This window comes from Salvia hispanica, chromosome 5 (assembly GCF_029641045.1).
Source record: "Salvia hispanica isolate PSC_SH4W2 chromosome 5, Shi_PSC_v1, whole genome shotgun sequence".
NCBI classification, from domain to species: Eukaryota; Viridiplantae; Streptophyta; class Magnoliopsida; order Lamiales; family Lamiaceae; genus Salvia; species Salvia hispanica.
In genome coordinates, this window is record NC_142696.1 from 43,359,221 (window position 1) to 43,384,344 (window position 25,124).

At 35.9% G+C, this 25,124-nt stretch overlaps 5 protein-coding genes across 6 annotated transcripts; 3 read left to right on the forward strand and 2 right to left on the reverse strand.

Moving 5' to 3' along the window:
• Positions 1-1,021: 1,021 nt before the first annotated feature.
• Positions 1,022-4,662, forward strand: LOC148926887 (Tetratricopeptide repeat (TPR)-like superfamily protein). Its single transcript, XM_089059686.1, has 2 exons — positions 1,022-2,810; positions 3,470-4,662. The coding sequence occupies exon 1, from the start codon at positions 1,215-1,217 to the stop codon at positions 2,787-2,789; it is 1,575 nt and encodes a 524-aa protein (XP_088915812.1). The 5' UTR covers positions 1,022-1,214; the 3' UTR covers positions 2,790-2,810; positions 3,470-4,662.
• On the forward strand, positions 2,779-7,359 carry LOC148926888 (putative cyclic nucleotide-gated ion channel 6). Of its 2 annotated transcripts, XM_089059688.1 has the most exons (6): positions 2,779-2,810; positions 3,470-3,553; positions 5,081-5,167; positions 5,590-5,701; positions 6,103-6,339; positions 6,415-7,359. In XM_089059688.1, the coding sequence occupies exons 2-6, from the start codon at positions 3,495-3,497 to the stop codon at positions 7,108-7,110; spliced, it is 1,191 nt and encodes a 396-aa protein (XP_088915814.1). In that variant the 5' UTR covers positions 2,779-2,810; positions 3,470-3,494; the 3' UTR covers positions 7,111-7,359. The 2 variants fall into 2 exon arrangements, with proteins under 2 accessions (XP_088915814.1, XP_088915813.1); XM_089059687.1 differs by lacking the exons at positions 2,779-2,810; positions 3,470-3,553 and having other exon boundaries at positions 4,812-5,167.
• Positions 7,360-12,571: 5,212 nt separating this feature from the next.
• Positions 12,572-16,441, forward strand: LOC125186198 (transcriptional regulator STERILE APETALA-like). Its single transcript, XM_048082544.2, has 3 exons — positions 12,572-12,772; positions 14,339-14,861; positions 15,710-16,441. Exons 1-3 carry the CDS (start codon positions 12,572-12,574, stop codon positions 16,282-16,284), a joined length of 1,299 nt encoding a protein of 432 aa, XP_047938501.2. The 3' UTR covers positions 16,285-16,441.
• Positions 16,442-18,599: 2,158 nt separating this feature from the next.
• On the reverse strand, positions 18,600-21,068 carry LOC125187744 (DNAse I-like superfamily protein). Its single transcript, XM_089058529.1, has 7 exons — positions 20,767-21,068; positions 20,578-20,619; positions 20,252-20,334; positions 20,069-20,171; positions 19,765-19,978; positions 19,147-19,241; positions 18,600-18,957 (listed from the first exon to the last, which is right to left on the reverse strand). Exons 1-7 carry the CDS (start codon positions 20,906-20,908, stop codon positions 18,701-18,703), a joined length of 936 nt encoding a protein of 311 aa, XP_088914655.1. The 5' UTR covers positions 20,909-21,068; the 3' UTR covers positions 18,600-18,700.
• A 483-nt stretch (positions 21,069-21,551) lies between these two features.
• On the reverse strand, positions 21,552-24,735 carry LOC125190792 (neutral leucine aminopeptidase, chloroplastic-like). Its single transcript, XM_048088192.2, has 9 exons — positions 24,562-24,735; positions 23,859-24,273; positions 23,471-23,665; positions 23,133-23,358; positions 22,914-23,040; positions 22,599-22,772; positions 22,451-22,511; positions 22,105-22,292; positions 21,552-21,924 (listed from the first exon to the last, which is right to left on the reverse strand). Exons 1-9 carry the CDS (start codon positions 24,625-24,627, stop codon positions 21,796-21,798), a joined length of 1,581 nt encoding a protein of 526 aa, XP_047944149.1. The 5' UTR covers positions 24,628-24,735; the 3' UTR covers positions 21,552-21,795.
• Between the last annotated feature and the right edge of the window lie 389 nt (positions 24,736-25,124).

The window sequence follows — 25,124 nt, forward strand, 5'->3', positions numbered from 1 at the left end:
TTCATAAATATAAATATATGGTAGACAAATATTCTTCTGGATCAAGTATGAAGACTCAAGTAGATCCCTAGGTTCTTTGGGGTGGCATAAAAAATGGGAGAAAAATAAAATAAAAAGTGAAAAATGTAATAAATGATGTAATGATAGATCCAATAGGATTTGAATTTTGGAAGTTTTTAAACTTCAAAAGGTATGTACTATATCCCTAAATTTTGAATTATTGTCAAAATCTTGGCATTCTTTAGACTGCATTGTATAACTTTCGTAAAATAGTCATAACTTTATCAATATCACAACGAAGTTCTTTAAAAAATAAGACATGGGAATGTTTGAAAATTATCTTAATAGAAAGATTATTACATTCTGACTTCATTTCTTTATTCATTTTACTTTGAGTTATTTCTTATAATGCAAGTTCACAACCCAAGTAAGTACAAAAGGAAGGGGGAAAATTATGGAAATGAAATTTATATCAAATTTTATATTTTTACTAACTAAGAATTTGTGGATAAATTTTATTTTTACTATATAATATCTCATATTTAAATTATACTCACAACTTTCAAAATTAATGATTTACTATTATTTTTAAAGTGTAATTCTCTTTAAATTTCAATAAATATTAATTAAAATTCATACTCAAATTTCAAACAAGGAATTTAATGCATCTTAATTTTATTTCTTTATAATTATATAAGTTTCAAACTAATTAAAAAAATAATTCAGATTATATTTATTGTTTTAAAAATACTCAAAAATATAAAATCCAATTAATTCAGAAAAATATTATTCAAATTTTAAGTGATATAATACCTAAAAATTTAATAATTATAAAATAAAATAATATAAAATGATAATTAAAAATCAAATTTTGTTATGCTAAATTTTAACTTAAAATAATTGTAAAATAAAAAATATGTTCATTAATATAGAAAAAGGGCATATGTATATTAGAACTAATGGCTCTACAAATATTTTAAAAATTACAGAGAAAATTCATTTTTTTTACTATTACAATTTCGTTCTCAATTTAAATCTTACCACTCGTGGCCTTTCTTCTCCAGACCCCGCCTTTCGACCGCCGCCGCCGCCACCCTCAGCTAATCGGCGAAGCCGGCGACTCTCGCACCTAAAACTATTATTCGGTGTTTACTTAGTTCGGCTCTCTTTTCCCTCTCCATCTAAAGTTTGATCTCAATTTATCTACTCCCAGAATGATGAAAAACCTTTCGCAATGGCGCAGCTTCTCCACATTCCTCAACAAAACCGACCTAAAAAATCCGATTGAAACCCCAATTCCCAGTAACCGCATAAAAAATCCCATCTTGTTACCTCACCGAACGATGCCTCCTGCAAAAGGTCAAGATTCGGACTTTATAAACGTATCCCATAGTCATCTCATTCGCTCCGAATGGGATAAACTGAACAAAATATCCTCCGGTTTAACCCCATTTCGAATTAAGCACATACTGCTGAAAACCCATAAAGACTATGTCATTTCTCTCGAATTCTTCAATTGGGTTGAGCTCAAGAATTCCGAACTCAACACCCTCGATGTGATTTCAATCCTTCTCCATATCTTAACCAAGAATCGCAAGTTCAAATCCGCAGAGTCGATCATGAGAAGAACTCTTGAAACGGGCTCTTTGGATTTGAATTTTCCGAGAAAGGTATTTGAGGCTTTGGTTTACTCTTATAGGATGTGTGAATCTTCATCACGTGTATTTGATGCTCTGTTCAAAACTCATGCGCATATGAAGAAGTTTAGGAATGCATCTGATTGTTTTAATTGGATGAAGGAGTATGGATTCTATCCCACTGTTGAGTCTTGTAATGCATATCTGAGTGCATTGTGCAGTTTGGGCCGTAGTGATATCGTCTCATCTTTTTATAGGGAAATGCGTAGGTGCCGTATTTCTCCCAATGTTTATACTGTTAATATGGTTATAGGGGCGTATTGTAAAGCTGATAGATTGGATTTGGGAGTTGAGTTGTTCAAGGATATGGAAGGGATGGGGTTAGCTCCTAGTGTTGTTTCTTATAATACTTTGATTAATGGATACTGCGGTAAGGGTCTCTTGAGTAGTGCTGTGAAGCTCAAGAGTGCGATGGAGAAGGATGGTGTTCGGCCAAATGATGCTACATACAACACGCTAATGTATGCTTTGTGCAAGGAGGGAAAAATGCATGAGGCGAACAAGCTGTTGAGTGAAATGAGAAGCACGGATGTTGCTCCCTCGACTGTAACTTACAACACTCTGATCAATGGCTGCAGTGAAGCTGGAAATAGTGAGATGGGAATGCGCCTATTTGAGGAAATGTCGGTGGCTGGCGTTGATACTGATATCTTGACTTATAATGCTGTCATTTTGGGGTTGTGTAAGCAGGGGAAGACAAAGAAAGCTGCGTTTATGGTGAAAGAACTTGATAGGAAGAAGTTGGTTCCTAATTCGTCAACCTTTGCAGCCCTCATCACCGGGCAGTGCGTGAGAAACAATCCTGATCGTGCTTTTGAGATCTACAGAAGCATGATCAGGAGTGGCTGTCAGCCCAATCGAGCAACTTTTCAAGTGTTAATGTCTGCTTTTATAAAGAGTCAGGATTATGAAGGAGCAGTTAAGGTTTTGAAGGAAATGATGGAAAGAGCTATAGCTCCAGATTCAGATGCCTTGTCTTGTGTTTTGAATGGACTTGGGAAAGAGGGAGTTGTAACGGACTTGGTTAAGGAGATGAAATCTCGGCACCTTATGCCCCAAGGAATCACTAGTGAAGTCTTGAGCACCTTTTAACAAAGTTTTATGGCTTGTCAGGTATGTGTGTTTCATTAATTTGATCTAGGACTCAGGTAGAAATGGATTTGATGAGAGCATAGTAGTGCATTGTTGCATGCTCTAAGTTCAGTTTTTAACTTTTTCGTAGTCATGTTACTATACATATACTATTTCTGATCAGATTCATGTGGAAATATTAATTTCATCTGGAATATGTCTTCCTCTTGTTGATTATCCATGCCTTATTATTTAAAGATAAACTTTGATGTGCTTAGCTAAATTTTTTTTAAGAGTGGGCGGAAAAGGAATGAAATGAAGAAAATATAGTGTTGCAAGTGAGGGTTGAACTTGGCACCTAATGCTTCTATAAAACTGAAATACCCCCATGCAGGATCGAACTACAGAAACTTTTGATGTGCTTAGCTCTGTGTTTTGGTAATGCATGATTTGCCTATTTGGGACTTGGGAGTATTTCAGGAAGTGGTTCGCAAGGGTGTGCACAACAGCTTGTATGATAATTGTGCATGTATATGAGTTAAAACATGTGCTTGTGATAATATTTTCATACTGCTTAACTTTTTTAGAGTGATTACCTTAACATGGGGAAAAAAATGCAATTCAGTCGTATAGCACATCAGAGTTTTTTTAGCATGTAATACCTTCTTCAGACTACTTATATCTTTCTATTCTTCTTGCAGTCAAAATTTAATTACATCATACAAAATGTTTGATTGTGGTCCAAAGACTCAATACACCACTGGGCAGCGGGACAAGTTTGTAAGGTATCCATATCCTTTTCGTTTTCTATATAATTCTCGAATTGTAGAGTTATCTACTTCGCTGGCTTCACGGAGCTTAGACCGCTTATGCTAACGATGCTTGCCGAGAAAGTGAGGTTTGAGCAAATATACTCCCTCCGTCCACGATTAATTGACACCAATTTCCTTTTTCATCCGTCCACAATTAATTGACACCCTTACTTTTTACTACTTTTGGTTAGGACCCCACATTCCACTAATTTATCACACTCACATTTTATTATAAAATTAATATATAAAAGTAGGACTCACATTCTACTAACTTTTTCAACCCACTTTCCACTATATTTCTTAAAACCCGAGCCAAGTCAAAATGGCTCAATCAATTGTGGGCAGACCGACAGAGTGAGTAATTTGTAAATTTCCTGCAATGTTGGACGCTTCTTCAATCATGTCTGTACAATAACTATGTGTTCTCATCAATGCACTTGTGATAAAGTACCAGATGCTGTTTCACTGTCTTCTATTAGACAAGTATTTATGAAGGTTTTTTCTTTCTTTTTATTAATAGATTGGATGAGTTAGATTTCAGACTCTCATCCCCATCTACTTCAGTTGCTACAGAAAAATGTGGCTTTAGTCTCGATGGTTTAAGCCGTGGTAATCATAGAAATCCTGCTCCATCGAAGTCCTTTAAGAGAAGAATGGAGAAAGGACCTCAAGGTCTAAAATCTATTGGCCAGTCTCTTGGTTTTGGTGTATCACAAGCAGTTTTCCAAGAGGACCTCAAGGTGTCAGAGAAGAGGATTTTTGACCCCCAAGACAAACTCCTTACCCTTTGGAACAAGCTATTTGTGATGTCATGTATTCTGGCAGTATCTGTTGATCCTCTGTTTTTCTTTCTTCCAGTTTTTTATAAATCAGAAAATTGCCTGGACATAGATAGAAAATTGGCCATCATGGCTACAACATTGCGCACAGTTGTTGATGCTTTCTATCTTATTCACATGGTTCTCCAATTCTAGACTGCTTATATTGCCCCATCGTCCCGTGTGTTTGGGCGAGGTGAACTTGTAATTGATCATGGAAAAATTGCTAAGCGGTACTTGAAGTGCTATTTCATCATTGATTTCCTTGCAGTGCTTCCCCTTCAACAGGTTCTAGAAATTGCGCTCTTATTTGTCTTTTGAATTGTACTACCTTATCTTTAGTCTTTATCCTTCCCTGAAACATAAAATGGCTTTTCATTTACGGATCAGTTGGTGGAATTTTGAAAATTTATATTGATATCTACTTTCTAGTTAGATTCCAGGATAGCTATAATCAATACCAGAACAAAGGTGATTAAAATTTATCTGTGGAGCGTAATGATACATGCTGGCAAAAAGCTAGCAAACGTAGAGAAAATAACTGTACCACTGATTTCTTATATTGTGGAAATCAAGATATGGCTAATTATAATATCTGGAGCAACATTAGTGAGAGAGTTTTAAGCTCAGCGTGCCCTGTGGGGGATGAAGACAATCCCCCATTTGATTTTGGAATTTTCAGGCAGGCTTTGGCTTCTGAAATAGTTTCGTCGAAGAAGTTCTTGTCAAAGTATTGTTACTGTTTATGGTGGGGGCTGCAGAATCTGAGGTAAACTGACTTCTTCATCAAATCACCTGATCTTATGTGAATGGTACAATCCATAATCTTCAGTAAATTAAATTTATGTTGCCACATGAATTTGCATTTTATACTCTTGATATCATTGTCAATTTGCTTTCTTTTTCACTACTACCATTTCGGATATTGTTGTGTCTTTGGTTACCACTATTCCTATACCTATGCTGATCAGATTTGGAGCATCTAGAGAGGCTTTGGTAATAACAACTGGGCTTTACCAATGAAGAGTTTTCTTACACTTTCTGGCTGCTCTTTTTTTCAATAAGTTGGTTTAAGTTTTTCTTCATACACCCTGCACATGTCACTGATGATTGTATTCATGGATTTTGTAATCAACATAATATGGTCAGATTTTTTAAGGTTAAAGACATGAATCTTCGTCTTATCTGCAGTACTCTCGGACAAGGATTACAAACCAGCACTTACCCTGGAGAGTCTATATTCAGCATTGCACTAGCCATATTTGGACTCATTCTTTTTGCACTCTTGATTGGGAATATGCAGGTAAACAGTGATATGTTACACATGATCATATTCCTCACCCTCCTTTGTCCATCTTGTTATTTGATGTAGCAATCTTCATCTTCTCTTCAGTGTTGTTAAGTGAAATAACATGTACATTAATTTGAATTTTTCTGGGTTCTAAAATGGGGCACATGAAGTTCGTGAAGTTCTATGCTTAATTATGAAAAATTGAAAACAGATCTGATATGCATCCATGAGTGTTTCTTAGTCCAAGTGAAAATAATACGATCCTCCCCTGTTTGTGAGGGGTCATTATTGGAGAGAAATTTATCTAAATTACCTTTTTCTGGTGTATCATGTTTTAATTTTTGTGATCTTTATAATGCAAACCTTTGATATTTAAGTGCCTCAACTTTGTAGCTGTTTTGATCTTTCCTCAGACATACCTTCAGTCGCTCACTATCCGGCTTGAAGAGATGAGAGTTAAAAGGCGTGACTCAGAGCAATGGATGCATCATCGCTTGCTCCCACCAGACCTCAGGGAGCGGGTTAGACGCTGTGATCAGTACAAGTGGTTAGAGACACGTGGTGTGGACGAGCAAAGTTTGGTCGAGAGTTTACCAAAAGATCTCAGAAGAGACATAAAACGCCATCTTTGTCTGGCATTAGTCAAGAGGGTAAACTTCTTATTGAAAGTTGCTTCAGAGTGCCTTAGAATTCTGCAACCATAAATCTTTCCACAATTTTCTCAGGTCCCACTCTTTGAGAATATGGATGAGAGATTGCTTGATGCCATCTGTGAGAGGCTGAAACCTTGTCTATACACCGAAAGCACTTACATTGTACGTGAGGGTGATCCAGTCGATGTGATGATATTTCTGATACGAGGCCGCCTCGAGAGCGTTACCACTGATGGTGGAAGAAGTGGTTTTTTCAACCGTAGTTTACTCAAAGAAGGAGGTTTCTGTGGCGAAGAGCTTCTGACATGGGCGCTGGATCCTAAGTCCGGTTCCAACCTGCCATCCTCCACTCGTACCGTGAGGGCACTGACTGAAGTGGAGGCTTTCGCCCTGACAGCTGATGAGCTGAAGTTCGTCGCCAGTCAGTTCCGACGGCTCCACAGCCTACAGGTCCAGCACACCTTCCGTTTCTACTCGCAGCAGTGGCGCACTTGGGCCGCCTGTTTCATTCAAGCAGCATGGCGACGCTACTCCAAGAGGAAACTCCTCGAGCAGCTAAGGAAGAAGGAAGAAGAGGAGGCGGAAGCAGCCGGGGCAAGCAGCAACTCTGGCAGTGGCTCGTACAGCATTGGTGCCACTTTCTTGGCATCCAATTTCGCTGCCAACGCGATGCGTGGGGTCCACAGAAATCGGAACCTCAAGAGCGCCCGGGAGCTGGTCAAGCTACAAAAGGCATCAGAGCCTGATTTTACCGCCGATGCAGATTAGGTATAATTTTCTAGTTCAGGATCATTGGGATATTATATGAGGTGTATTAAAGATTCACATAACTCATTCAAGCTATACTAGTCAAAGTGGTATTGTCTAGACTTATAGAACAACTTGTATGCAAATTAGTTTGTTGATTCGTTCAACATCTTGACCTTGCACCAAAAAGAAGTAGCATGATGATTTGATGTCTTGGCTTGTCACTGAGGTGAAATTTATTGTTGTGATATCAAGCAAATCGTTAGTGCATCGAATTTTTGTATGGCTTCTAAATTGCAGATTTAGTTTCTCTAATATTGCATCAAGTTTCAGTTAAGTGATTAAGCTTGGAAGGGATGTACCCGTGATTATTGTTTGTGCTGGATTGGTGGAACAGTAAATTTACATTGTTATACGACCAATCATTCATGAAGAGCCCCACGTGGTGAAGCACCAAAGAAGAAAAGGTACTCTTGCGGTATTACATCATGTTTTCTTATTGGAAAACCAAGTAGTTGATATGATACATTGTATAATCTCGGATTGTCTGTTTATTGAGTTTTTTCCCCTTAAAATGTGCAGTGGGATCCCTCTTTTAGCATCCAAAAGGGTTAAGTAGTTAAGACTAATGATGCACCATCTGAAATTAGTTCAAAACACTGTATGTGTATTCTAACATCATGAGAAACACTTATTACCTTCTGTCTTACTGTAACACTCCACTCGAGCACAATGTATTCGCAACAATCGAAAGTACTCCATATGATGCTAATATGTATTATTGGGATTTCAAGTCAAGATTTTCGAGTAGGCACGATAATTATCATCTGTTCCATGGTAGGTTACAGGACATGCTCGGAGCAAGAAGAGTATGATAAGCCTGATCGAGGTAGACTGATCGTGGTTTTCATATTGCTGCATCATCAGGTTGAGTAGATTTCGAGGCTTGTTGATGAAAGCCACCAGAATCTTGAAGGTAGGCATTCATTCTCTATGCAGCTGTGAGAAACTGTTTTTACAGTAGTGAGTAGTGTTGCCAGATTTCTAAAATCCCGTGCAATCTAAGAAATGTGTCATCGGGAAGGAGTATAATTGTGTCCTCGGTGAACCCAAGTTGTTGATATCCCTTTGAGGGACTCCAAAGAAAGCTTACACAAAACTCAATCGGGTTGGATGCATTTTTAGCATGATAAGCTGTCAGGAAATTTAAATTAGTTAATGCATATTCGAGATATTAAAATTTGACACTACGCAAATAGTGATAGAGAGGCAGAGTGTGTCCAATGTAGGGATGTCAGTGTAGCCCGCAACTTGTGGGCTGACCCGAATAGCCCACCAAATTTATAGGGTTAGGGCCAGAAATTTCTTGCCCGAAAAAATTAAAACTCGATTATCCCGCAACCCGTTAGGGCCAGACCCGAAAACCCGATAGGTTGGCCCGAAAATCCGATAAAATTACTATTATTCAATATTTTTACTCCTAATTCGACATTTCATTGATTAATGAATAGGACTCCTAATGGCGGACGGAGGGAGTAACTTTCAATTTTATGTTAAATATACAAAATATATATTTAATTTTTATTAATATAAAAATTGATAAATAAATTAAAAACTTCAAATTCAAAAAAAAAAATTAAATTTCTAAAACATGCGTTAAAATTTTTAAAAATATCTCAAATATTAGTATTTGATCATGTTTATGATTGTATTTAAGCATATATCTCAAATTTATCATAATTAAATATTTCACATTTTATAAATATAACTATTTTTATCATTATTTATTGAATTGATCGCATGTTAATATTACTGGTGGCAACCAGATTAACCCGTTGGGCTAGCTCGAGACCCGAGCTTTTAGGGTTAGGGTTGAACTTTTATAACCCGAAAGAAACCACAACCCGATTAGCCTGCACCTGATTGACCCGAAATCCGATGGGCCGACCCGATTGACATCCCTAGTCCAATGACACAAAGATGTATAATAAATTATCTATTTTGTTATGTATTGAATTTTAGCCTATAGAAATTTAATGTCAAAATAAAATAAGATGACTAATTGAAATGATCAGACGAATAAAGTGTGAATAATATTTGACTGAGGAAACAGTTCAAATTATCTTTAAATAAAGTACGTCACTTTTTCATTTTAGGATACAATCTCAACTTTATTTTACATCTCAAAGTTACAAACACCTAATCTATGCGTTCTACTATACCCAATAAGGTTGGTTTTAAGTTGTCCCAATATAATTAAGTCATTCTTTTTAATAATAAAAAGTTATAGGACTATATTTATTACTATGTCTCATATTTTACCATATTGATCTGTCTATTAATAAAAGTCACATTTCACTTTTACCTAAATGGTAAGTAAATCTCACATTTAACTAAACCCACTTTACTCACATTTTATAATTAAACCAATATAAAAAAGTAGGCCTCATATTCTAATAACTTTTCTAATTCACGATTATTTGCATTTCTTAAAACTCGTGCCAATACCAAACGTGACTCATATTATGGGACTAGGTTTAATTATTTCTTCTGTTTTACTCTTTCTTATTTATTCTTTCTCTTATTTTAGTATAATCTTTTTCTTATCTATTTTTTTTCTCGATCTTGTTTTAGGCTCTCTTTATTATTTAAACCACTAATCATCAATTCTTTTTTTCTCTATCTTGTTTTTTCCTCTCTTTATAATTTAAACCATTGATCATCAATTTTATTTAATCTTGTGCGTAATAGAAACCTCTCAATTACAATAGAATGAAATTAATGCTAGTAGTATATTATTTATGAACAACATATGCACTTTCTACTTTGTGAGACCTTTAGTAACACTTTTATACTAAAAATTATAAATGTTCTTATATAAGTACTGACTACCGATCAAGCATTAGTATATTTTTCATGTTAAGACTAGCTACCTCTCAATACGACTGACATTATATACCCATTTACTTTGTAGGAGCATTATATATTTATATTGTGTACGTAAGTTGATATCACATTTTTATTAATATTTAATTTGAAAATTATTATTATATATATATATATATAATATGATCGATATTTTTTCTTTTAAAAGTATTTTTTAAAATTCACGCCGCGCTAGTCAAGATAAGATATACATATTCGGATGAAAGGAGTGTGAGAAATAAATATGAAGATGGAAAAGGACTAATGCCCTAAATTCTGTGTCTCCTAGCCAAGCTGAGTGAGATCATTTTAAATAACTTTTCGTCAGTAGTATTTTGTACTTTATGTTTACACCTTCATTGCTATTGCTGCTGTTCTGTAATCTCCGATAACAAGACAAAATTCAGTCCACATTCAATATTCCCAATTCAATTCCACTTATATCAACCACAAATTATAGATACATATACCGAGAGAGATATAGACTATAATGTTTTGATTAGACATAAGCATGCTATATTTCTTGGTCTTTTCAGTCAAAAAGCAATATATATTGATCTTTCCTCCCACTTGATCGCAGCTTTCAGTTCTACTAATTTTTTCGGATGATAACTTAATTATTTTGTAAATTAGGTTATTATTTCATTCACTCTTTTCCTTAAAGAAAATTCTAATTTGTCATATTTAAAAAAAATATTTTTCATATATTTATAGCTAGCTTGATTTCATATTATATATTACTGTAATACTTCTAATTACTTGTTTGTAATAGTAGTACTCCCTCCGTCCCACTTTAGCAGTCCCGATTACTTTTGTAAACTCGATCATTTTATGAAAATGATACGGAGTAATAGATAGTTAAGGTGGAGAAATGGTAAGGTAATAGAGAGAATAATTAGGGAAGATTATATTTAAGATTTGAAAATATAGTCCTGACCAACCATGCATGCACTATTTTTAATTCAAGTATATTTTGTCAAATTGATACCAACATTATTTTTTTACATATCAAGATCATAATTTCATACCAACATTACTTTTTTTTATGTATAGAAAATATACAGTCATGCATATGACCAACCATCTATAATGCAAGACATGCATGCACCCATAAAGCGATAATTATTTTATGGTATGGAATTGAATTTTTTGGAATTTCGTAACTTTATATTTTGTACTTGTCATATGATTTATATCTTTAATTTGTACTACATGTTAAGAGTTATAAATATAAAATCCATTAAAATAAATTAATGTACTCAACTTAGTTCTCATCGTTAATGTCCAATTAGCTCTTTGGTTAACTTAAAATCCAAATGTTGAGGCACAGTTAACTGAAATTTTTTGATCAATAAAATTTTAGCCTGATTACGTGTAATTCGAATAGAACTGACCCAAAATCCGATGAACTTTCTCAATTGACATCCCTACATTATAGTGATACTCTTAGATATTTACTCTATATATTTTGCCTTTTTAATGTTGCAAGATCCCAAATATGAACTTTTTCTAGCAATAATGCTACTATTATCAAAGGGGAATGGGGGCAAGTTTCTATTCTTTAGAGCAAAATATGTTCTCAACAAAACACGAGGGAAGAAAACAAAAAATCTTTAACAACAGTAAAAACATGTTTTTATCTTTCTTAAAAGTAGTATGCAAAACAAGACAGTTCATTAGGTTAGACATGAACAGTAGTGAGCTAAAGTTTGAAGCAGCTTTTTACAAACCCCATTTATTAACTTACTAATAACTAGTCAAAATCATAATTATAGTTGTTCCAAGATTTAGAATGCTCACAACCAATTATTCCGTGTTTCAGTTTAATTTTAAAGTTTGTTTATAGATTGAACTTTCAGCGAATTTCAGTTCATAGCTTCAAATTTAATTTATTTTTCTATAACCTAAAAATTTATTTAACTATATAGTAGTATATCGGTAACAACAAATGTCAAATTCACAGATTATTTTATAATAAAATCTATTTAATTGATGCCTAAGATTTTGTTGATCATGTAAAACCAATATACTCACTCTTTCTCGAGCTATAAACTATAATTAATCTAATTAGGATTATAGTTATTCTCTTGCATCAATATAATATACAGTTTTAATTATTAATGTCAAAATTTTAGTAATACTAAATCTTATTGAACAAATGAAATTAACAGCGCAGCACAATGAATAACACAAATATGGGTCGTAACTTGTTTGAAATTTCCCAAATTATTTATTTATTACGTATATATAAAATATTAAAAGAAATAATAAAAAAAAAAGATGAGTCCTCCAACATCCTTTATCTGCATGCCGGAAGTTGTTCGTTTTTGTTAGTTATATTACTATTTCATCTTTTTGTTAGTTATGTTACTATTTCAAAATAATTCACATAACATAATACACAAGCCTTGAAACTCGAAAACAAACACACATACACACAACATTTTGGGCCCCTCATATTTGTGTGTGTGTGTGTGTGTTCTGTTTTGCATAGTTTATTTGTCTCGAAATCTTTGCGATTTTTCATTCTTTGCACTTTTGAAGTACTCCACCAAACATGTCAACTTCCTCTTCATCGTCCTCCACCCAAGGAGGAGAGCTCGAAGCTGGCCCTTCATCCTCTCGCAGTAGAATGAGGTCAAGCAATGGCGTTTGGCCCGAGCCCTTCCTCGAAGCCCTCGCTGTCCATGTCGCCGTTGATGCCTCTCGCACCATCGGCCGCCTCGCCGCTGCTCAAGCTCTCTTCAACATTTTTCAGGTGCCCTTCAATTTATATAGTTGAATTTTCTTAATTATGAATGAATTAATTATTAAATCCCATTGTGAAGCTTGAGGGAGAGTGAGAGAGAGTCATGAGATAGAATGTTGAAAAGTAGTATAAGTATGTTTGGGTGCAAATTTATTAGACAAGAACATGGTAACATGCCCTATATATGTTGTTATCTCTAGACGTGTAAGAAAAAAATGCAGACAATTTTCCCATTTTAGTAGTCTCTTATATTAAAAGATGCTTTTGTTGGTATGGAGCTTACTTTGCAGAAGCAGCCCCCCCACCTCTCCTTTTGAGTTAGTGAGCTAAAAACCCCCCTACTTTTTTGACCAAATCCCACAACACACATAAAGATTTGAAGCTTTGAATTTGTAGTTGGATGAAAAAACAAGGGTTTCGTTAAAAGTAACAAAAAATGCATGGTGTGTCAGATCTCAGGTAAGCTCCACTTTTTTTGATGCTGTCTGTATCTATACATCTATGTACTTGCGTAGCTTATCTTCTTCACCTGAATGATCACATTTAAGACAATGGAAGCTGTCGGATTTCTTTCTCTTAAATGTCTATAGCTACTAGTATATGGGACAGCTCGAATAATACAAGACATACATTTCCCTAGTACCCTACTTTATTTAGCCTGCTCCCATGACAACTCTTCTTCTCTCTCTTCCTCTTACTACATGTATGTTTAGGCTTGCTTTACACTGTCGAGTGTGTCTTCAGCCACTTCCGAATTGCATCCATTTATATTCTCAAATATTTCTTTGAAGAATGCTTGAATATATATGGTTCTGTTTCACTATGCAGTTAGATTCGCATAATCTATGTCGAGAGAATGGTTTGTTTGTTTGTTTGTTTTTAATTTCTCTTTCTCGCAGTAGAAGTCGTCTAGGTTGTCTGGTTATAATAGTTATTGATAAAGTGGTTCTTGTATTTGTATCCCACTGCAGTTTCCATGCACAGTTTCATTTAATATATAAATTCAGCTTTTTCAATGCAGAGAGAGGGCATGCCTGCATATAAATTCTTGGATTAATGCCCAAACTGTCTTCTTCTGCTCCCTTTTTATTACTACTATTAATATTAATATTTTTCTCTTTTCATTTTACTTATTAATCGACACAAGCATGGGCTAAGAGGGGTTTCCTTTCCAATGCCGGCATCCATTTGCAGGGCATGTGCTTTGAAAAATGCACTTCCTTTTAGTTTTTCTAAGTCATAGGAATTATTGAAGACGAGTATATATGTGCAAACAATATTTTAATGTCAATTAGTTCAAATATTTATGTAATGTGATTATTTTTCCAATATAATGATATTTGTAATCATAAACACATCAGAACATGAAGTGCATAGTAGTACTCCTAATTAATGTCCCTAAAATTAAAAAATAAAAAATAAAAAAAAGAAGCTCAATTATTATACAAAAAATCTTCAAATTTCCTCAATCTTTGCATTCGTGTTAAGTTCAGTTGAATTTGTTATAACACGTTACGAATCTCTTAGAAAATGAATTAATGCTACTTAACAATGAGACGATAATGATAAGGACAGGTGTGTTCGACGTGGCGAGCCATATCACGGTCCGATCTTCTGTGGCAAAACCTGGCGCGAAGCATCTGGAACGTTGGCGAGCTCGTCCTCCGCGCGTCGTGGCGGGAGGAGTACGTCTACCGCCACCGCACAGCCGCCGCTTTCCGGTCGCGCAGGTACGAGCACGCAACCCTCCAGTTCGTCAACGACGACGGCCTCATCTGCCGCCGCCTCGCTCTCTCCGACCATCACCTCGCGGCGGGTTTCTCCGACGGCGCCGTCCGCCTCTTCCACATCCCCAGCCGCCTCCACCTGTCCACCTTCTACCCGCAGTACCGCGACCGCCTCGGCCGCTCCAGCGCCGTCTCCGGGATCATCCTCTTCCACTCCCGCCTCGTCTTCGCCACCCTCGACGGCGACATCCACATGGCCGCCTTCAACGCCGTCTCTCCCCTCCGTAGGGCCCACCTCGGCGATGTCGTCAAGGACGGCGTTCTAGTCGACTTCGCCGGCTGCCATCGCTGGTGGGTCGGTCTCTACGCAGGTAGGTCTTTTCTGAATCAAACCACAATATTTCAATAAAATAAGAAAATAAATTAATAGAAAAAAATACTCCCACTTGTTTTAATAAAATATACTACTATCTTTTAACATTATTAAAAATTTGTACTACCTCCGTCCCATAATAAGTGTCACATTTTGTCACTCGGTCTGTACCATAATAAGAGTCACATTTTACTTTTACAATAAAGGGTAAGTAGATTCTACAACCAATTATACTCATATTTTATTATAAAACTAATATATATATATATATATATATATATATATATAGGGATGTACTAAGATGACAACCCTCTTTATTGTAACACCATACCACCATTTTAGGCCATTGGATCTGAAAATCGTGTGCTTGTCATGCTGCCACGTGTAAAAACACGGAGGGGTAAAATAGGAAATTTCTAATTTTACGTTACCAGATTGCAGTGTTGTTCATTGAATATTGCAGTCTTACCACAACAATATTGCAGTTTACCACGACTGCAATATCTAATACAGTAGACTGCAAACCCGTGTTTTTTCACGAAACTTAATCCTAGGCGTCCATAGATGAGATCTAACGGACTATATTGGTGGTATGATGTTATTTTAACTATGGTGGCACCCTAGTGCACCCCTATATATATATATATATATATATATATATATATAAAGTGAGATTCATAATCCATTAACTCGTCCATCCCGCTTTTCTTTACATTTCTAAAAATTTATGTATTCCAATTTCAAAAATAATGAAACTAAGATCAAATTTTGTGATTTTAATGACACTATTATCCCTTTACTTTTGTAATCATATGAAATTGATTTAAGTGCCTTTAATTACAAAAGGTGTTCCGGGGCGGGCATTCCGCATATGGAACGGAGAAACGGAAGAGCTGGTTTCTTTCGGTGGCAGGCTGACCGATCCGGAGGCAGTGATGGGGTGGCGTATGCTGACGGAGCTGACCGGAATCATTGGCCGGATCAGGGTGGTAAGCGGCGACATGGCGGTGGCATGCACCAGGGATAGGGTTGTGGTGCTCCACTTGCTAAACCAAGGGGTATTGGAGGAGAGGGAAGAGGAGTTTCAGAGAGGAATCGTTGTAGGCGCCTTTGACGCCTACAACGATTTGGCCCTGGTGCCCGACGCACAGGGAGAAGCGACTGTGCGTCGGGTGGGTGGCATGGAGGAGGTGTGTAGGTTCACAATGAGAGAGGGGGTTTCATTTGGGTGCATGAATGGTGGGTATGGAGTGACATGGGGTGGTGGGGTGATTAGGGTTTGGGATATTGAGCGTGGTCAATATTTGTATAGTTTTAGAGAGAGAATTGGAGAGTGCAATGCCCTAATTGCAGATGGGAGGTTTGTGGCTGCATGCTGTGATGATGCTACCATTCATTTGTGGGATTTTGGGGCTCAATAATAATCATATAAAAAAGTGTAGGGTTTTCAAAATGTGTTAGGGTTTTAGCTTGATTGGTGTGGTTGAAATTAAATCTTGGGAAATTAGGGTTTTTGACATTAGTCATTTTCATGGTTTAGGGTTTTAGGGAGATAGAAGTATTTGTCTGTTATTAGTAAGGTCGGGGGAATATACCATTGACCATTTGACCGGGAAAAAAAGATGCATGTACTTTTTTTCCTTCTCATTATTTAATGTAGAGACATATCAGCTTTAATTTTGTTGTAAAATTCTTCTCTACAAATGTGATGAAAATTTTCTACTTGCTTTGTACTCCTTCGTACTAAGAATACACTGTACTATATACTACGGGAAGATCTTAATTAATTCCATGGGACATGCTAACTAGTAAGAATCTAATTATTTTTTGTATTATGGTGTAATAAATAACAAAGGTTGTTATTCCTATTTTTAAGTACATTCGATTATATGGAGTAGTCTGATTGGTTACCGAGTTTATGCTTATGATTAATTAGAGATAGTGCTAATTTTCGTTTGTTGTTGAAAAATGTAGTAGTAACTATTTTTAAATTTTAGTTAAAATAGTTGGGTTGGATTATTAATCTTTCCTTTACCAGTTGGAACTTATAATTGAATTTCAGCTTTTCTTAGTTAAAATGCTTTTTCAATTAGGATAAAGTTAATTAATTACTACTCTTAATACGAATCAATGTCGTATTGAACAATTCAAAAGTAATACTACTAAAAAGTTAAACGTAATTATGAACGATTCAAAAATAATACTATAAACTTAAACGTAAATAAGGAAGTTTAATTTTAAAAAAAAATAATAATATAAACTTAAACGTAATTGAACAATTCAAAAATAACGTCTGAAATATTGAAGTTCATTTCATTTTAATGATATGATACTGATACCGCATAAAATTTCCAATGTTTGGAAAACTGTAATTAATTTAAGAAATAGTTTAACATTTAATGTTATTTAAAAGTCCAATATGAATTTGTGAATATATTTCATATTATACACATCCCCACCCTAAATTTTCTTTTTAAGTTTTCGGTAATCGTTATGTAGTCGTTGGCTAGTGGCATATGTAGTCGATGCTTATACGTATAAATGGCTTTGTCGTAAGTCAACTAAAAATATTAGAGAAATTAGGTTCTCAGACAAAACCTGAAAGTAGAACATTTCATCATTTATTCATTATTCCTCGATCTCTTTAAACTGGAAAAAGTATTCGTAAATAAAAACAAATTAGAAGAATATTTTGACTACCTTCACTGGTTTCTAATTGATACTAAGAGCAACTCCAAAGGGAGAAGGTAAATGAAAATGGTATATCATGTTTATACCTTCTCAAAAAATACAATATACCTTTCCGAAAAACAATCAACTTCAAGGATAAAAGGTATATTAAAAATATAAATAATTATTTTTTAAAATGTTAGTTGCTAGACTACAAATTAAAAGAGATATATTAAACCATAATCTAGGTATAAAATATTAAATATTAAACAATATATCTACCAAATGATATAAAGTATTAAACAAATATTTACATAAAAAATCCCTAAACTATTAAAAGCGGGCTGAATATTTAACATAAAAAATCACTAAACTAAATATTTCCCTAAACTATTAAAGGCAGGCCGAATATTTAACATAAAAAAATCACTAAACCAAATATTTAAAACATGAAAAATCCATGAACTAAATACTCCTACTTATTAACCAAAAATGCCGCTGTTTCTACAGAACTACGGCGCATATCTGTTTCTACAAAGCGCAGTCTTCAAACTCTCAGACACAGATCTCTTTCTTTTATCTTCTTCTACATTCATACCTTTGATTTTCGTTTGCCTAATATTGAAATGGAATTGCTTGACTTTGGGAGTAGCACCTTAGGTGAAAGTTTATTCTTGGTATCTTTTTATTTCGAAAATTAGGGTTAAGAATCTAATGGTATTCTGTTTCTTGTTGTTGGGATTATTTCATAAAACTAACAACCAATTTCAGAGAATTTTATATATGCTCAGTTTTATTGTAGAGATTTTGCTTCTTCTTTCTCCCGCCGGACTCAAAAAACAGTTTTTTCTATTTTACCTTCTCTTTGATGGAGAGGTAAAGATACCTCCTCAAAATGGGAAAATGTATAATACCTCTATTTACCTCTCCCCTTGGAGAATGTTTTTCTCTCAAAAAGAGATAAATTTGGCAATTAACATAATTTACCTTCCCATTTACCTCTCTCTTGGAGTTGCTCTAACAAATAACAACCATTTTCACATATAATATTCAGACACAATTAATGGAAAACAAGAACATCGGAAGAACTCCACACCATTTAATTCCAATTAATCTTCTGCACAAAAAAAAAATAATTCACAAAAATAAAGATGTAAATGATTGAGTTTAACTTTGATGATTTTGAGTTGGGGTTTCGGTCAATATCACTGTGCGCGGAAGCATGAACTCAGCAAAAATAGGATAGTGGGACGAAGGGTAATAGCCATCAACGTTGTCACTCACCACCTCACACGAGACGGGGATCAAAGACCTGCCTCTGAAGAGAATCCAGTCGACGTGCAGGTCCTGAGTTTGGCGATCCCAGCAGAGACACAGAGCTCGAAATATCAGCTTCAAGAATTCGAGAGCTCCCTGTTTATCACCTAACAGCGATAATGGATTTTATATAAGCTTATTGTAATCAGATTTTAGTAAATGACACTCCCTCAATCCGCATAAAGTATTATCAAAATTGGCTTATTTGCCATATCTACCAACTATTTTCTTGTCAAGTGCGGTATACTTTTTGTGAACGGAGGGAGGTAGTATTAGATTGTGATAATAATATGTACCTTTGAATCCATGATAAGTGCGGATTAGGGAGACATTTTTCCTCACGCGAGCATTTGGCCAAGCGTCCCTCATATCACCAACAACTCCGTGTTCCCTGAAACACAAGTAGTTTACATATTGAAAATGTGAGAGGTGACAACAATAGCCGTGGAAGTGCAACCCATACTATTAAAACTCGACTCAAACTACAAGGTGCAGACGATTAAGATGTGCGATGTCCGTTCACAATTAAGACAATGCATCATTGAAGAATAAAGAAGCAACGAGCAAGAGTTGGTTTGGTTGAGCGCAATTATCTATTTAAGTCCTCAATTAGCGGTTTCACAAATATGTCCTGAACTTAAACTATCAATAATATCAATCAAATTGTCGACAAGGCAAGAAAAGTAACAAGATACTCATATTGTCAAAATAGACTCCTAACTCTAAATTACATAGAATTAATTGCACAAATAACATGACAAATTAGACAGAGTTATTGAGAGAGTGAAAGTTTTGTTTAACTATATACGCTTGTTTGAGAGATAAATGTGTCGCTATATTATTTTAATCGATAGGATTGTTTGTGGAAGAAGTCATACTTCGTCCCAAAAAGAAATGGAAGAGAAAAGTAATACCTAGATCTTCCGAGAAGAAAACGGCCAGTAGTTGATTCCTTTTGTGTGTTAAACCCTCCACAATACAAAACGGGCAAATTAGGAGGCAACGAAGCAATGTGCTGCAAGGTAAGTAAAGCACCACGCCTGCGAGCACGAGGACTTAATTCATCCATGTTCGTATTCACAATCTGAAACGAAAAGCCCGGTGGCTCAACACCTTTAAGCTGGAATGTGTACACAATTAGTCAAGGTAAACAATGCATCAATAGTTAGTCAGACATTTCTAAGATCTAAGATGCCTATACGAAAGAGCTGAAGGATATAGCCCATGTTGATATACACGGCTCTGTAGAACCCCACGACATGCTTCCGGGGACTGAAGGTGACTCTGACAACCAAAAGGTTCCGCCTTCTATAAGCTCTATCTGCATCAATCATTTGGTAGCTAAGTAGACAAATAGGACAGCACTCGAATGATGATTCAAATAAGAATTTTGTGTTTCACCTTTTCCTTTTCATAAAAGATTGTGCAATGGTGATCAGATGTATCTTCAGGTCCTTTTCTTGAAATTCCAAATTGTTCATAACCTTTTCAGCATTGGTAAAGAACTTGTGTTAAATAGTACTACTATTTGACAAAACAAGAATGTGGAACTGCTGAAAATCAACTTTTGTTTGTAGCAAAATAAAAATACAGAGCAATACAAAAGAACAAATTAAATAGTACTACTATTTGACAAAGTCTCAACTTAACTACTTAAAACAGATTCAGCCAAATTTGGCAATCACAATGAAGCGCATTATATAGGAGAAAATCATCAAGAAAGTTACCTGGCAAGCATTGCTGTAGGTAGTCCAACTGTGATTTCACCCCTAAAAACAAGAAACAATAAAAAAAAGATCACACCTTTTTTTCAAAGCAAACAAAGCCCTAATGAAATCTAGATCAGCATTTCAACAAACACACAATCGACAACTGCAAAGAGTCTAAACAATAATCACACACACATAGTGAGAGACCTTGCTGTGTGCAGAGAATCATGGGGGAATAGCTTGTGATGACTGTAACACACAAATCCTTCCTCTTATCCCATGAATTGGGGGAGTCCTCTGCCTGATCTTCTAGGAGATTAAAGGTCATTACAGTCAATGAAACGCTCATCTTTCTTGCTTGCTGCACCTTTTACTTCATTCTTGACTCAATCAATCACATACTCCACACACAGTGAGATGAAGAAAAGTTGCAGAGATTGCTGCTTGCTTCTCGGGAATTGGAAATTGAAGTCAACTTTGAAATCAGTTGGATTCAGAAATGCAACACTGTAAAACATGACATCATGCGGGCTTGTGTCGAAATGGCACGTGAGTCTTGACGATGGGCACGTGAGGCAGTAATTCACCATATTTATTTTGCTATTTTTTCTGATTTTAATTTTTACAATAATCTTATGGAGTAATACGTTATACGTTTATGTATTTTTTCATTTCAATTTATTTTGATGATCATAAAAAACGGGGATTTCTTATGTACATTTCCTTTCAAATTTTATTTTTATTTTTATGTCTTACAAAAAATGTGGGGATTTTGGTCTGATGTTGTTTAATTTTCTAGAGTTATTTGTTCTCCAATGTCATTATAAATTAATGATTGTAATTCATTTTTAAGGTAAAGAGCAAAACTGTAACAAATATTTTGTTGAAGCCAAATTTATATTCAGCAAAAAATCTGTAATATGTATTGAAACTTGATTGAGTTTCAATTCAATAATAAAAAGTTCTTGATTATATAATAAAGACCAATTAAGTTTTCAGATTAAAAGCCACAGTTTTATTACTGAATCAGATCCTTTCTCATATCTACATTCCATGTACACAATATCACACACATGAGTTCAGTTTTATTACCCGACCCAACCTGACCCGACCCGACCAAACCTATGGAGCATCAATAAGGAGTACAGTCCATGAAAAAGACAAATCTAACCACATTTCCCACACAATCTAACCATCCATCTCACCCACCTTGTAGCGCCTAGACTAATTCGTCTCCTAAGAAGAGTTCTTCAGCACCCACTCGACCAATGTGGAGATGCCAAACCCTGTCGCCCCCTTCTTTTTGTCGCTATAGACAGGGCCGGCCATGTCTATATGCATCCACTGCACCTTATCGTCGACAAACTGCAAACATATCATTGCTCATCACATTTCATAGCTACAATGGGGCCCAAGAATTCATCATTGATCAAGTATGGTCTGCTTTACTTAGTATATAGTATGTATCATAATATTCACTAGAAAATATGTTGGCCTAGTTCAAGTGAATTTGGTTAAAAATGGTCAAAGTGTTGAAGCTTTTACCTGCTTCAAGAAGAGAGCAGCTGTAATGGAGCCACCTTGGCGGCCACCGGTATTTAGCATATCAGCCACGCCTGATTTCATAGACTCCCAATAGCTTTCTTCCAATGGCATTCTCCAAAGCTTTTCCCCACCGGCCTCTGAGGCACCTACGACCTCTTTTGCCAAGTCATCACTAGGAGTGAAAACACCTGTTTTCCATGTGTAGAAGATTGGAGATCATTGTGAAATTAAGTTCATCATATTGAGCTTGTGTATAAAATGATATTGAAAATGTCACTGGCGTAAATTTGCTTGCTTTCCGGATCTCAAATGGGATTTTGCCCCCATTTTTAGCAACTGCACTTACCAGCAATAGAAGGTCCAAGAGCAACGATACAGGCTCCGGTCAGTGTAGCAAGATCAACTATCTGCACATTAAAATACAAGCCTTATTAAAAGAGCATTAAACCTGAAAGAATGTAGTAATATTCGTACATGAAGGCACCTAAGCCTACCTTCTCAACGCCTTGGTTACAAGCATATACCAAAGCATCCGCAAGCGTAAGTCTGCCTTCTGCATCAGTATTGTTTACCTCAATTGTCTTTCCATTTGAAGCTGTGATGATGTCTCCCGGTCGCATACCTGTTCCACTTATCATATTCTCACAAGCAGCAACTATGAAGTGAACCTGCATACACATCCATGTCAAAATCATGTGTAAGAATGACTTAAGATTGTATGAAACATTTGTTCACCAACTAAGCAAAAGTACTGCACACTCTGGAACAAGACGAGGCAAACGCATCTGCACACAAAGAAAACTATCTACCTCTACTCCAGCAGGCTTGATTTGTCCAAGAGCTTTTGCTGCACCGAGTACTGCTGCTGCACCTCCCATGTCAACTTTCATGATTTCAATGGAACACCCGGGTCCCGTCTTGATATTGTAGCCCCCACTGAAATGTAGCAAGCAATCCAAGAGTGTGAAAAAGAAAATCTTCACTGAAATTATTGAGTAAATGGAACATCCAAAAGGTTCTCTTATCACCTGTCAAAAGTCAAGCCTTTTCCAACTAAGGCCAGCTTGTTTTTCACTTCTCCACTTGGTGGCTTGTAGCACAAATGGATGAAGTGAGGGGGATTAGTCGATGCTGCGGCCACACCTAAGTAGGAACCCATTTTCAACTCTATGCATTGCTCCACATCCAGTATCTTTGCAGATAACACATCACTGTAATCGGAAGCAATCTTCTCAGCTTCCCCAGCGAGCACCCCTGCAATGTTATAAAATTGAGAAATCATAAGATGAAAAGCTACTATAGACGCACAACTCAAACCTTAATAAGCAACATAAATCTATTGGACAGTCGGATACTACAAACCAACCTGGAGTAAGAACATTAGCAGGAGCATTTACAAGTTGCTTCCCTAAGATGATCCCGGAACAAACATCTCCAGCATATTTGAGTTTCTTTTCGATCTCAGGCCCGGTACCAAGACCAATGATATCCACAGACTTGAGAGCCGGTTGCTTCGACTCTGACTTGAACCTAATATCATCAAAAGTGCCCAACACAGTTCCTGCATTATTCAAAAATCAAAATCAAACAAAATCACTTCCCTGTCAGCAAAAAGGAAAATGTTGCAAGTTTGCAATTCTAATCCTATTCCAATATTTTACTGAAAATTCAAAAATCAAACCAAAATCACATTCCTGCAACCAAAACAAGATAAATGCTAATAATATACTAGCAGCCAACAAGTGGAAGTTTACCTGATGCAATAGCTGAAACAATGGTGAGCTTCAATTCTGCAGGGATCCCTTCAGAGGAAGCAAGAGTTATGGCAACATTGCTCGCGCGAGCAAGCTTGGCGGCTGCAGCAACGGCCTCGCCAAGACTGCGATACGTTGATGTTACTGATGCACCTGAGCCGAGTCCAATCAAACCAACTCTTTTGGCACCTAGACCGGGAAGTCGAAGAACAGTCGACTGTCCAGATTTTCCAGTGAACTCTTCCTCGGCTGAAGCTTCAGACAACAACCCTTGTAATTTGGAATCTAGTGTTTTAAGAAGTGAGTTCTTGAACTTGGAGTTGTCATCTCGAACCAAGTCCTTTTCTGTGACACCTACAGCTAATATATCTCCTTTCCATTCTACCAAATCAACATCTTTTGCAGCAAATGAGATCTAACATAATTGCATAAACAAATTAGTCTACTTATAAACCCAACAATCAATCAATCGATGAATCAAACTCTTACACATACACAAACAAATCTAGTAAGAAAACAAGCAGAAAAAATACATACTTTGCACAATCATCACTTTGCAAATAATTTAACAATCGACTACCAAGAAATCATGTGATCCAAATGAAAAATTCAATCTTTTTCACAGACACTTCACCAAGCAAAAAAATCAAAACTTTTCTCATGAAAAAGCAGTGAAGTTGTAGGAATGGAGAGAGAAAGAGACCTTTGGTGGGTCGATGTTGGTAGGCTGGGTGAGGCCAAGAGTGGCGCGAGCAATTGGGTGAGCCATGCGCTTTGCGGTCAATTTGGCGAAATGAAGAGTGAAGGAAGCAAATGTGTTAGTCTGATAGTGGCGATATATATAGATACATATTTGAATACGTATAGCGGTATAGAGATAGATTCGGATTCGGATACATATAATAATGTCACACGTCTTCTTGAGGAGATGACAACAAGAACCGTCTTTTGCTTCTTTCACGCACAGCTATAGGGATGATGCTCGTGTTATACAACAATCGTTTGTTCCTATTTACAATCCACAGTTTCGATTTCGGTCTAGATTTTAGTGATTACGAAGGTTTCAAATTTTAAGCAGAATTATTTGTAACTTCCTTTTTTGGTTCAAAGTCATCGGTATTTTTGTGGATTTTCCATCGATTTTCTCGAATTTTCAAATTTTCCATTGTTTTTGTCATACATAGTTGGTGATTAACCATTAGTTATGATACAAAAATTCTAGAGTGAAATCGAGCCGACAGAACCAATATATTGTTCAGGTTCAAC